Source organism: Haliotis cracherodii, unplaced genomic scaffold, assembly GCF_022045235.1.
Source record: "Haliotis cracherodii isolate W230 unplaced genomic scaffold, xgHalCrac1.p SCAF_4, whole genome shotgun sequence".
Classification (NCBI taxonomy): domain Eukaryota; kingdom Metazoa; phylum Mollusca; class Gastropoda; order Lepetellida; family Haliotidae; genus Haliotis; species Haliotis cracherodii.
In genome coordinates, this window is record NW_027266297.1 from 5,349,916 (window position 1) to 5,364,306 (window position 14,391).

At 37.3% G+C, this 14,391-nt stretch overlaps 1 protein-coding gene across 5 annotated transcripts in view; it reads right to left on the reverse strand.

Annotated features, from left to right (window-relative positions):
* Positions 1-14,391, reverse strand: part of LOC139478215 (dual specificity protein phosphatase CDC14AB-like) — a 41,968-nt gene that overhangs the window by 18,878 nt on the left and 8,699 nt on the right. For 4 of the 5 annotated variants that reach the window (XM_071260606.1, XM_071260605.1, XM_071260604.1 and 1 more), the window contains exons 4-8: positions 12,865-12,957; positions 8,167-8,246; positions 2,701-2,767; positions 2,011-2,073; positions 1,168-1,255 (exon numbers count right to left, since the gene is read on the reverse strand). In XM_071260606.1, coding sequence (XP_071116707.1) covers positions 1,168-1,255; positions 2,011-2,073; positions 2,701-2,767; positions 8,167-8,246; positions 12,865-12,957 — 391 coding nt within the window. The remainder of the gene's footprint in view (positions 1-1,167; positions 1,256-2,010; positions 2,074-2,700; positions 2,768-8,166; positions 8,247-12,864; positions 12,958-14,391) is intronic. The other variant, XM_071260603.1, reaches the window with a different exon arrangement.

The following is a 14,391-nucleotide window of genomic DNA, read 5'->3' on the forward strand; positions in this document are numbered from 1 at the left end:
CATGTACAGCGCATCTAGAGCAGTTATGGGGTAATGTCATTTCATCCATCAAACATGACCACTGTCCACATAATCATTGATTCATTCAAGGCTCTTAAGCAATCATCAAAACGTACAGTGCACTACACCATTTTGTTACTTTAAAGAACCTTCGTATTGCCTGTCCCCTGGACCTCTCTTTTGTAAATCCTGGTGTGATAGTTACTCCTACAAGTGTTACCATACTGCCCATCATGAAACAAAATGCTGGATCTGATTATGTAATGCTAGCAGCATGAGCCTAAATTAACCAGAAATATGACTTAATAGCAATATCCTGTTTGAAGGGTCACATGGATCAAGGACAATTTTACCTCCAAATAGGTCAGCATTTAAGTTTGCATGGATCAGTATAAAAATCAAACAATAGGTGCCATTGTTAATAATTCTAAGAATATTACCTCCCACCCACCTCAAACATTATCTGCATTTATGTTGATATTTGTAATTGAAAAGAAGTGAGGTTTCCCATCTTTGGAATGCGCAAGAGCACTGTGCAGTGGTATTGAAGTGGTAGTGAGTATTGTCCGAACGACTGATTACAGATAGCTGACAGTAAAGAGGACTTCTCTTGAAAATCTGAACCTTTTTATGGAGTGATGACAGCCAAAATACAGGATTACGGCAATCATGCAACAGAGGTAAGCTATTCGCGCAGCAAATAATGCTTTTCAGGTTGTTTTTCTCTCTCTAATTTTCCTTTCTTTAGAGTGAACATTCTGTGCAGCAAGTACAGTACCCCAGTTCTTTTAAAAGTATATAAACCTTAGTTACAGACTAGACAGTAAGATATCCATGTGGGACAGCCTGTGTATCAATTAGTTGAATCTTTGAGGACGTACCAGAGCCACAGACATAGCTTGCTAACATAAACCACAACCGGGAACACTTATTTCCTTACAAAATACAACTGTTTGAACAACACAAACATTTCATTAAAGTTTCATCAAACTTTTCTTCAAAAATGACTTGGAAGGCTATCATTTCAATGATTCCATCATATTTGTTGTATTTTCAAAAATGTATTCTACATGTTCTGTGATGTTGCAGACAAGCTGTCAATTGTAGTGAAACTGTGCATTGCTAGTTAGGACATTCACATGGTGCTTTGTTTTCGACACAGCATACCATTTTCTATTTTAGACTTGGGGTGAGGTCCACAGAATGCCAGGTACTTCCCTGGCATGATCCAGTTGAAATCACCATTTTCTACTTTCTGAAAGAAATGGTCAACACTAAAATTGAAAAAGGGGCCACTACTCCAGCAAGTCATCCCAGCACTGATGGCTGCTCAATCAATATGGAAGAAAATAGGGTGTAATTATAAAACTGTCAAAGGAATTTTGTCGGCAAATTAGGGAGATGTTTTGTCATAAATCTACCACCCACTTTCTTGGCATATACTGAAATCAATCATTAACATTTCCAAATAATCTTCATAACAGTAACAATACATCTGTTATTCTCAGTCATAGACGGATCCAGAGAGGGGGGGGGGGTCTCCGGATCCACCCTTTTTGAAAGCCAAATGTACGTTGTAGACCGCAAAATTATCTGAGAAGAATTTTGAAAGTTTGGACCCCTCCCGTCTTGGCATATCATTCTTATTTTATTCTTAAGGTGTACTATGTTGAACTGGGCAGAGATCTTGTTAATTGACTGTCTGTTGTTTAACGCAACTCAGCAATATTCCAGCTACGTAACAGCGCACTGTACATAGTTAAGTCTGACCAGACAATCCAGTGACTGACAGTGAGCATCAATGAACACAATTCCGATACGTTGATACAGGACTACACATGCCGAAGCATTTAAATGAATGGAATAAACCAAACTGCAATTCCCATATGCTTGACGTGGCCTTTTGTTGTATCAATGGTGGGAAACAGGCAAATCTTCCATTAACAATAATAACATTTCCATTTTCCGCTAAAATAAACGACGACAGAAGTGACATCATCCATTACTCACCTCATAGTGCTCATACTCATCGACATCAAAAGTGTCAAAGTTGAAAAAACCATTAGCTAGAGCCTGAAAAAACAGTAGGAAGCATTAGATAACAAGCAGCATTGAAATTCAGTTCAGTCGGACTTCAATTAATCAACAGTGTGAAATCATTTCAACAAAATAATAGTCATGCCAATATTTTTTTGAAATTTGAAATAAAATTACAATTTGTAAGTTAAGCCACTTGTCCATGTTGTCCTAAGAGAGAATTTAGTAAAAACATCTTTTTTACAAGTCTTAACAGCTGCTAATAAGAAGCACAATTAATTGATTACAAGAATCTGAGACAAAATTCAGGTCGACATATTTCTTTGCAAAGGTCAAATCATTATATGCATTACAAACCTTACATCGCAATACTGAAAGTTACCACATAACTGCTGCATGAATTATTAATATCAGTGACCTCATTTATCCAATCAATTATTTACCTGTAAGTCAAATCTAAAAGTGCAACGAGCGATACTCTGAATGAGCACAAAAAGTCTGATGGCAAAGGACACAACATAAAAATTGAAGCTTGCTTCTACATGTTTTAGGATTGCAAATATATTTAAAAAACATATGGTGATATACTAATAACCATTCTTAGTGATCTCAATTATTCGGAACAATTGTTAAAGCACAGCAAGTAATTGAGAATACGTTTACCTTGCTCAGTCCATGAAGACAGTCAAGGAGGGTGAGGTTGTAGGTACAAGCCCCAAAAGACGCATCCCTACAACACAAAACAACAATAATCATCATGATCATCATCATTACAAATGTAGCCAACTGCAGGGTTAGACCTTACCCTAGCAGGGCCTAGTACAAGGGGCTGGTACAAACTTCCCAGTCACCCCACTGTTTTAACATCACATGGGCACTTTACCTTTACCAGGGCTAGGAACGCTGTAGAATTTAGTTCTAACCCTGTAACTGACTGGCCCGTAACTGTCTTGTAAACATTCATAAAGTCAGCTGGCTAATCTGTGTGGATACCATGATGACAAAGTCTACGGCAGTGTCACTTGTACATCCATTGCAATTGTCCATATGGCACCTGTGGCCCATATAGAAAGGCTGCTTGCAGGCACACCATACATTTATCTGTCACACACATCAATTTCGTGTGTGTGTGTGTGTGTGTGTGTGTGTGTGTGTGTGTGTGTGTGTGTGTGTGTGTGTGTGTGTGTGTGTGTGGTGTGTGTGTGGTGTGTGTGTGTGTGTGTGGTGTGTGTGTGTGTGTGTGTGTGTGTGTGTGTGTGTGTGTCTAGAGTCTACATTTTATGATGAAGGATTTGAAACCTAAGTATACCCAAAATGTATCCTTTTTAACATAACAATTGTAATTGTGAACATTTAGTCAACAACAAGTCCTGTGTTTCAAATAGCAAATGTTGCAACAGGTGGCACAAAGGCTTATGAATTTACATATTTCACGTTATTTGGTCAAACTTCTGATTAAAGTTTATTGTTCCGGGCCTAAACACCAAGTTCAGGCTCAGCCACTAGGGAAATAGGAAAAGATTGCCGACAATATGTAAAATTATTCAATGTTGGACATATAACCTCAACCTATGCACCGAATAGGCTGGTTCTCTTCCAGGGAGGATCTCTTCATGAGTTGCCGATAAGCGGCAACATTTTATGGTTTTTATGGTGCATAGAGTGACATTTACATTACATCCACCAGTTTTTTGTGTCTTTCCATATATTTTGATAAAATAATAGCGATGTAAAACAAATTGTTGATAATAATTGAACAAAATTTGAAGCCCCAACTATAGTCACAGTGCAAGAGAAGTAAGATGCCAAGTATCTTTGATCAGCCAGTCACCCAACAGGTGCTTGGAAAGACATGGATCAATCGGTCAAAGGCTTGCAAGCAGATTCAGATTACCAACTGCATAAGACATATTGTGGTAGCGTCACACTTGACTCAGCTGTCAACAGGTGATTGTGATCAGCATTATATATATACTGACTGCACTCGCTACGACTGCAGATCACAACAGTAGGAGGATTATCATTACAATGGTAACATATAACATTACAAACTAGCGTGCCACCAGCCTAACTGTGTGTCCACCTGATCTTACCTAGATATATGTAATTCCAGTTCAATAACTGAAATGTTGCATGGCAGTATAACCTTTCCTTAACCTGCTGTTTACATATTTCAGATGATCTGATGTATTCTTTTTCTGACAATACTAAGGAGAATGTCAATGTAGTTATTTGGACACTCTCATTGTTTGAGGGATATTGATGCAGTAATGATGCAATAAGATGCAATCCAACCTGAACTGATTGAACAATGAACCTCACGTAAGTGTTACATATTACTGAATGGGGTGCCAGGTCTAGTACCCCCTTACTTTTGTCCTCATCTATACCTGTTCAGGTTTCACTCTAGGAATTTTCTGACTGCGGACATTTATGGGAAAATTTCAAATATTCTAGAGGTACGCCCATACAGCACAATGTTAAAGTGCCCCATTGTGTTTGAAAATTGGGGCTAAAATTAGTTAAAGCACAAGGCCCCACCCTAGAATTATCCCTGCATATTAATCTATTTGTAAATATTTACCTTACTGTACAACATCAGGGTAATGACGAGAAACCCCCTCTTTGGTCATTAATTTCAAACACTGTGGACCGCTGGATTCCCATTAATGTCCAACACTGCTATTAGATACCACTACGTATCACACACCACACTGGGGGCATGCAACCAGCCTGGTAATGCTTGTGAAGCCCATGTCAGAAAATTCCTAGAGTGAACCCTGAACAGGTATAGATGAGGACAAATGTAAGGGGTACTAGCCTTGGGACCTGTCCCACAAAGTGATTGCAGCAATCATAGATCAATGTTGATGTACAATTGCTCCTTCTTGTGGAATAGAACCAGTGCCACACAGTTCAGTGGTTGGTACTATCAGCTGGTAACTTACACATCCCAGGCAGTGTGCTAATATCTAGGCGTAATATAACTGACCAGTAACTGACCATGTTGACAGCAGCCTACAATAGTATACACACATTAGAAATTGGCACTAGGCCTGTAGTCCTTGCCAAACTGCCCAATACTAAAGGTATCATAAGGACTAGAAGAAATTTGCATGTTAGTTTCTAAGGCTGCCAGAGCTACAGATAAGCAGCGTATTTGCGTAAAAAACGCCCCCAAAATATTCAAAACCCAATTACTTTTAATTAACTTGCGTACAGAATTGAATGTATAAAATGAAAAACTCAATTGTATAAAAACAGTTCACATAAACAGCCAATGAAGTTATCAGCAAGGGTACACAGGAGCTACTTTCAGAAACACAATTACAAGTTAATTTCCTTTCCAAGACAAGTCTATATATTTACAACAGTTTTATCCATGTAAAACATTATTTCATTTTTTTTAAATTCTTAAATGTTTACTAATTTTGGGAAAAAACTAATAGAGTGATGAATAGATGAGTGAAAAAAAATTGGTTACCCAATGAAAAATGTAATATCCCAATTAAAAGAGAAACCCTAGAGTAAAAAAACTAAATTGCTCAAAAAGTTATGTGGAGCTCTGTTACTCACTGTCTTGTAATTGTGAAGGGTAACATTAAGTGAAAGTGTTTGAAGCAAAGTGGGTCCTGGGGTCTTTCAAGAATGCTGCTGCTACAGTACTTGATTATAGAGTCTCCTGAATTTAAATATTTTAACATTTGAGTACTTCGCTTAAGTTAAAAAACTATTGATTTTCTTGATTGTTGATACAGAGTATACTCATGGTGAATTTAGGACTACTTCAACTGACCCTCACAAAGTTATTATGGCCATATGACACATTATCCCCACCTAGTAGCGAGGAGAATAGAGAATAAATCCTGTGGCTGATTACATGATCATCATTTCCATGATTTAGCCACCTGTTGCCACTAACAGCACCCATCTGATATGCAGGATATACACATACTTAGCAGTGGTATAATTAACAGCCTCTATCAGCTGATGAGTGAGTCAACATTGTGTGAGGCCAGGAAATGCTGAATGGAGATGTGTTCCATATTAATTTCATCATGCATGATGATCATCAGGATCATTATAAGCTTATTACCAGCTGGGAATACTAAGGCTCTGGCCAAAGCAAATTTCCCACATGGTATATGATAAAAATATGCTTTGGACAATGTAAAATGTATTTTTCTAATGGTAGTGAGTGTGGCGAGTGCTGTGAAAATGAAAGCAATTGTGCCAGTTAAAAAATAAGGAAGTTGAAATTTTACTCCACATAAACAATATATTTCTCCACCAGGACATGTCTGTCTATGTTGTGCTTATTCAGTGTAATGAACATGATGAAGAAACTCTTCGAATGTTATCAGTTTACTGATTGACTTAACCAAAATCAAATTAACAACACAAAACCAGTGGTGCATCAAGGTCTTATGGTGAGGTGAGTCAGGGACAACATGAGGTGCAGCGAGGCTTGAAATTCCTGATATACATGACACCAGTGGCGCAAATACTATAAATAGCACTAAAAACTATTCAAGAAAAGTGCATTTGAACTCTTCTCTATGTTCCGAATCAGTGAATTTGAAGCCCGAACAGTGTTCAAAATTAAGGGGGTCTTGTGAGGTTTGCTCCTATTGATTATGAATCCAGAGACCTATAAATCTTAAACTCTTAATATTAGAATAATGACAAGGACGCTTTGACATCCTTGCTGAAGTTGGGAGATCATAGGATTATACAATGCTTATGTAGTGTAACACATGAAATGAATGCAGAGTAGCGACTACGCCTGCCTCTTATCAACCAAGCAGAAAGGTATTCAGACATCAGTGTATACAACAAGGATGTAAGATAAACTAATCAGGTCACAGATGCTGAGCTTATGTGTCAACACTGAACAGGACCCATCACCAACTGTAGGTACAGGAGGAATGTGCCACTCCCACCTTGACCCACTTACAACCATAACACCTGGCTCCCTGCCAGCAGGTTACTATTGTAGAATACTACATGGCTAACTGCTGTGAAGCAGATGTTGAAGGCAGCTGTTAGTGATGTGGGGTTATATCATGGCGTTACACTTAGCAGCAGCCAGTGGTGTTTACAAGCTCAAGGTACAGCGCAGATATCTGGCGTAGTGGTGTATCTATCACTACTGACATGTCCTTGACAGTAAGCCCTTGGCCAAATTGTGCTTTCCTACGCAGTGTGGGAAAACAGTATCAAATTTCCGTGCCTGGAGTAAACATTGTCATATATAACAACTTCCACGAAAAATAATACAAATATATCATTGTGAAAACAGCAAATCTACAAAAATAGAATGAATATTATACACGACATGATGAAATGGAGAAACTTGATAATTACTTATCTCAATTCCTCTACAATTTCTGATGTTGTGTAGCCTAGGTGCATTTATTTCAAACATGATGTATTTAACAAGTCAATTCCTTAATTTCATGACCCTCCCGGTAATGCCCAATTATGAAAATACATTAACATAAACATGAAAAACATGATGAAAATTACACAAATATCACTATTTCTATTTTTCTATGATCAAATCATATTAATTTTCCCCCAGGCCCTCGCTAGATGATTGTGGCTCTCTCTTCTCACTACTTTTATAGTGACAATCTCAAACAAAATCCCTTTCTAATACTAAAACTTGTTGCAAAAGTGTGAAACAGAAAAATGAATTAAATTAATTATAAATTTTTTTAGAAGAGACTTGTGCTGGGACAAAACACCAACTGTGAGATGCGATACGTATCTCAATCCTAAATGTATCACTAGACGTGCATGTGCTCATATCTGTGGTGCGTAAGCGATCTTTTTTTCAGAGACAGGATGGCCAAATACATTCAGCAGTGTATAGCACAATGGATGAAAATATTTATGTTTTTCCAACACAATAAGTGTTTGGTTTGAAACTTACTAAAGCAAACATTTAAAGTAAAAATCTATACTTTTTACTTAGTTTGCGTGCAACTGTGACCTTATACTTTTATCAAGAAGTTAAAAAACGTGATCCACCAATGCTTCAGTGTGCATCAGAGCATTGTCCCACTACCAAAAATGACACTGAAAGATTTGATGCTGTTTTCAATCTTGTTTCCAATAGCTCACCTGAACGGTAGGAATGGTGGGTTGGACCCTGCAACAAGTGGCCGGTAAGCCTCCTCGGGTGTCTTCTTCAGGTATATTATCTGCAATATGATTGTGTATAACATAATGTTGGAAAAGGAAAAATATTAAAGATTAATCACCAATCATTAATAATGACATGGAATATTATGGATAACAACTTCTTTATCATACACACACAGTCCATAATACTTAATAGTTCCTTGTATTACTTATATCCAACTTCTAAATATCAAATAAGACTCTCATCCTTAATCAATAACAAAGAGGCAAAGAAAACAACAAGAGCATTTTTTCTCAGCATGCCAAGTGTCCTTATGTTCATGCAAATAACAAATATAAGGGCAAAACTTCAAAATGATGTCTACATTTATCATATAATGGGTAGGTTTCTCGGCAGGATAAAGCCAACGGATAAAAACAATATCCGTTGGGGGCATGTGCGGATAGAGATGCAAATATCAAAGGTCAAGTAGGGACTACTTTCAGTGTTTATAAACAAACATGGAGTCGCACTTGTCATTCGGCGATTGAGTCAGAATTAACCATCGTGAATCTGGATAAACTACAGGGATAATTGATACAATTATTTAAAAAAACAGTCTTATATACTGAAAGTCAGTGTCGAACTGCGACGTAACTAAGGAATTTTATAAGTTTGGGCAACTTTGGAGATATAAATTTCGAAACAATTTTGCGAGGGCACTAGGCCTAGCCAAGCGGGATCAGTAGCCATATCTGTGCTTGTAGACCTCTGCGGCTTGAAACCTTTTCCACAAATAAAAATAGTTGGGTTTAGGCGAAATATGTATGAATTGTTACCTTGTTTCGTTTTGGCGCTGTGTATACATCTGACTATACTTCTTAACGTTATGACAGAACAGGCCGACTGTGAACAATCACTGGCCGTGATGTCTCATAGACTAGGGTTAGAGTAGCTTCCCTTTGACAAAGGACAGTTACTCTAGCGGACAGACCGATGGATCGTCGCGAAAGGCAAGTTAAAACAATTGATGTTTTGCGTATATGTTGCTTCGCCACTGTATAAGAAACAGATTTCAGTTTGAACTATATTGGCTACTGTCACTGTCCGACTGACACAACACTTACCCTGTGACGTAATAAATATTAATGCGCGCATTCCAGGAAAACTCGCAATGTTTAGGTAATGTTTGTGAGTGAGGGGAAGCGATTTTCAAGCACAGAATTGAAGAATGACATTATATGATAAAGAGGTTATCACGCTTGTGTGTTTAGGGATGGTAAATATCCTGTATTAGGAATAAACACAATGTATTTAGATCGCCAAGGCTCGCTAAATACAATGTTTATTCCTAATGCGGGATATTTACCATCCCCAAACACACTCGCGTGATAACCTCTATGTACCTCCTGCTGAAACACAAACAGCCATGGTCTATGATGGAAAATGTGAAATGTGCAACAGTTGATGATAAAAACAACAAAAATGTTGTGATAAACATTTTGTAGTCAATCCCAATTCATCAAGACAATGTAATTTTACAAACCGCTGGAACATAGTTCACGGTGCCGTTGTACAAAGCAATCTTAGTGCTAAGGTGATCGTAACTCTCATACCTTAACATAGACTTACAACAGTCGTAGCGGTAAGGTTGTTTTGTACAACGCCACCCAGGTCATAAATGTTATTAGCGTATATTACGTAACAAGCGCCTCGCTCTAGCAATCGCCCACAGCCATATTTACCAATATATTGGCTTGTGAGCAAACCCGATTAGCACCTCTTCCAAATGATCAATGTACACAAGACTTATTTATTCGCATATAATACACACTCATGTGTTATATGCACCCCTAATTATGGGCAATTAATTTCTTGAAAAATATATCTGTCGTATTTAAACATTTCAGGCTGTCAGCATAAACCACAAAATTTAACTTTCAACTTTCAGGCGCTTATTACGTCGAATACGGTAATACTTCATACACAGGGTTCAAATATAGGAACTGAACAAATTCAAAAGGTCATATACAGAAAGTCAAGTATTCATAAAACCAAGCTTATGAATCATAATCATGATAATGGGTATTTATGACAGTGTTGTTTTCAGTTTGATTTCAGTCCTGTGTCTGCCAATGAATGTAAATCCTTGTAGGATACATGAAGCCAGCTGATTATGTCACCTGGGACAGTCTAATCGCAGACAACCAGCCACAGACAAGTATCAGGTTCCCTGATTGGCATCAACTTGAGTGTCATGATGCTACATTTTGTCAAGATATATCATGTGCATATAGAATGTACCAGAAACAGTCAAAGAGAGCAGAGAAAACAAAGTCTGTTGCCATGGTTACTAAACCCTGTGAAAATAGATGTTGCCTAATCTTTTTCATAACAGTGTAATTAGACTAACATATCATGCCTGAAACATAGATATCTATGAGGATAAATAAAAATAATTGGACAAGTGAACCTTCTAATTTTGAGAAAACTTCAATTTTCTTTCTTATTTCAGCCTAGAACTGAAAATGAGATGAGTACAGGCTGCAAGAGCTGTGAGGGGGACAAGAAAGAAATGAGTTGATCATATATATTCTTAAATATATGCTCTCGGCTCTGGAAGAGAAAATACAGTTAATTCAGCAAGAGTTGAACCAACAACTGCCAGTCAAAAACATGTTCCCCCCAAATCCTAATCTAGTTACCAGTATGTTAAATAAACAACTTGTCTGAATTGATCTGTTGACAAGTTGGAGTTCACTTCCTGATATTTGAGTGTGTGGAATATTGATTGTAAGGCTGGGAAATAAGTGTTTGAATGAAATCTACTACATCTGTATCTAATGAAGCCAATAATCCTTTACTTCCTCTATCAGCGATACGAAGTAACATTTTCAGTACACTAGTGCTTATAATGATAACATAGAAAATCATTGGAAAATAGCAAATTTCAACTTGTCCTTATGATACATTTACTACTGGGCACAGGGTTCGAGATTAGCTGCCGATTTGCGTAAAATATGCAAGAAAAAAACTGAAATATGCAGACAAAACAAATCCTAGCATACAAATTCCAGAATAAAACAAAAACAATAAATACACTATTGAAATAAATTACATATATTACAACTGTTAGATAAAGTCATTGTGTATCAGACGATCGCAAAATTCACCTAACGACATTTAAATTCAGAAAAGCTGGAGCTACTAACAAACTCAAATGCCAAAAGATTCAAAGGGAAAAAAACATTGCTGCCTGGTCCATGTATCTTAAACATGTTAAACAGTTGCTGAATGGTGATTACACAAACAGGGCCTTTCTTTCAATTTCAATGCTAGGTTTTGCAAACAAAAACAGCTTCACGGAAAGGGAGCCACACGCAGACAGGTATACTGATTACCACTATTTATTTAGTTTCAAAAGATTTACAGGGATTGTTACAAAACATGTTTTCAAGTTATACTGGCCAAAAGTCAAGAAAAATTTGAATACCCCCAAAAATTGCAGACACCCTATCAAAATCATACCCCAGGGTAAAATACCCCCAAAACCAAAAGCTTTTCTGGAGCTCTGTGGCAGTGTGAACTTGTGGCAATTTTCTTTGCTGTCTATCAAGCTTTATCTACATTATGTTTATATGTAACGGTTAACACCCATACTTTATAATTAATACAGGGGTACCCTGGAAAAATGTCTGCATGGGAGAAAATCCTGTGCGTGTCAGAATAATGGGACTTTTGAGAATGGTGATGCAATTTCTATAAATAGTAATGCAATTATATTTTGCTAAAACTATGTTGGCAATGTTCCAGCGGTCCGTAAACAGTTATTGATTCCGGACTACACAATCCAGTGGTTGGCTAGAGTATCGATACAGGCAACTGGGATACGAACCCATGCAATCAGCCAAGTCACCGAGTCTGAACATCCGATCCATTTAGTAGCCTCATATGACAAACATGGGTTTTTGGATACCTACATCTTTCTTAGATTCTCCATGGATACTAACTTTTTTTTTAAAATATAACATTAATCAAGTATGTCCCACTGTCATCATTTGTCTATGAACACTATCAAGACGCAAATTTTACAACTTTACATATTCTCGTAACTAATATGATCACGATCTCACACAAGACAATAGAGTTACAAGTCTTGAAGAGGTGGGTGAAATGGGATTTGATCCCATGTTCAAGATTATTGCACTGACATAGTGACATGCATGCACATGCATTGGGTAGTTCCGCAGAGTGTTGATGATATACTTTGGGGTTTTCAAAATTTACCATGTGCATATTTGTACGCCACCAACTCAAAATTATTTAGGTAATGGTGATTTATTTAGTATTTTACCCAAATCTGCAGATTACCAAGAGCTCAGTGGTGAGATGTAGAACTATTTTGCAACCGTAAAATCGAAATGAGATTGTTGTTATGTTAGATTCTTTATCAATGCAAGATTGACCAAAGAAATCAGATATCACAAAATCATGTACCAAAGTTTTGTTTGCTTGTTGTCTTACGCCACACTCAGCAATATTCCAGCTGTATGATGGTGGTCTGTAAATAATCGAGTCTTGACCAGACAATCCTGTTAGTCACCTGTTGTGTGTTGTTGAAGCCAATTCTAACCCGAATCTTCATGAGTTTGCACCAAAGTAATCCCAGTTATTACAACTGGTTATTTATTACTTACAGCATAAGATGCAATGAGAAATGCTGCATTGGCTCTCTTCCTGGCATCAAAGCTTGTGTAGTGTACAATCTTCTTCTTGGCGAGGGAGAATGACTGAAAAGAAAAAATACAACAACATAACAGATATAGAGTACAAACCTGCTTATAACCATGATTACTATCACCCCATAAAACCACTACTAATCAATCTATTGTAGAGAAGGTAAAACATGCTGGTTGGTGTTCAAATCAGGAACAAGATCTTAAGATCCTTTAAGGTTGGTTTGTTTTTAACGCCACACTCAGCAATATCCCAGCTATATGATGGCAGATCCTTTAAGGTCTCCAGCCCGAACTTGTCTTCCTTGGTATGATGTATTGAGGATAGTTATACCTTGATCTAACTAACATGCTATCATGACAGAGCAAATGAACTAGACTCAGGCTTCAGGGGGACTGGGGACTGAAATGATGCATTTAAGTTTTAACTTACATATTCATATCTTTAAGGGAAAGGTCATTTATTACAGTAAGGTGGGCGTCAAGGTTTTTGATGTGCTCATGTACTGAAAATATAATGACCCTTCCCCCTAATAATCTTGGGTGACTGCCCCCTGCCATGTACTTGTACATTTGTTCATAACCATATCTCTCCCCGAAAAGAAAAAATGCAAAAGCACTTTATATTATAACATTAAATGTCCATTGTTTCATGACACTCCTCCAATATGTGTATTATTTTTTATGACCCTACCAGACGTCTGATTTCTTGGGAATATATGATTGTCTCTCATTTCTAGTTTCTAGCATATTCATACCGTCTTTCAAAATAGTTATTATTTACAGACATTTAAAATCCTGGCTGTTGAACATGTTCAACATGATAAATGTCAAAATAATCCTTATGTGATTCTCTTGTTTTCTTGTCTCAGTTGAATAATGAATACATTCTCTGTTTTATATTTCTCCAGTTTCACAAGTGAGCATAGTTTTGTGTAGAAACCTAAAAAAGCCAGACATTATGTTTATTTAAAAAACAGCCAACAAGTTTGACAGCAACACTTCAGTTGCAATCAATTTCAAAAGTGTATTAATCAGCACATTCCCTCTTGAAAAGGTAATGTTATTCTTTCCAGACATAACCAAGACCACATTTTTTTATTTTGTGTTCATAATGCCACATGCACTCATCTGACAACCTGAGCTTCATATAATTCAAAGACAGACTGAGATAGTGGCGTATTCCCTCTACAGCCCAATGTTCTGTTACGGTTCTTGGGCAACAAGGTCAACACAGGCAGTAAGCCATAAGAGTGCTGTGTCAATATACTTCTATAAAGTCCTGTGTCAACAGGGCACTGAGGTCCGGTTTGGACTGTAACTGCTGCAAGCAGATTGGCCAGGTGGAGAAAGTTGTATCAGCTAGTCAACATATTACATATATCACAGTTATGCAGGGTTAGACATGGCCACTTAGTCCGATAGTCCACGACCACTGAAAATCTACTTGTTCCCTTCACAAATCTGGAACTTTATTTAACATAAGCC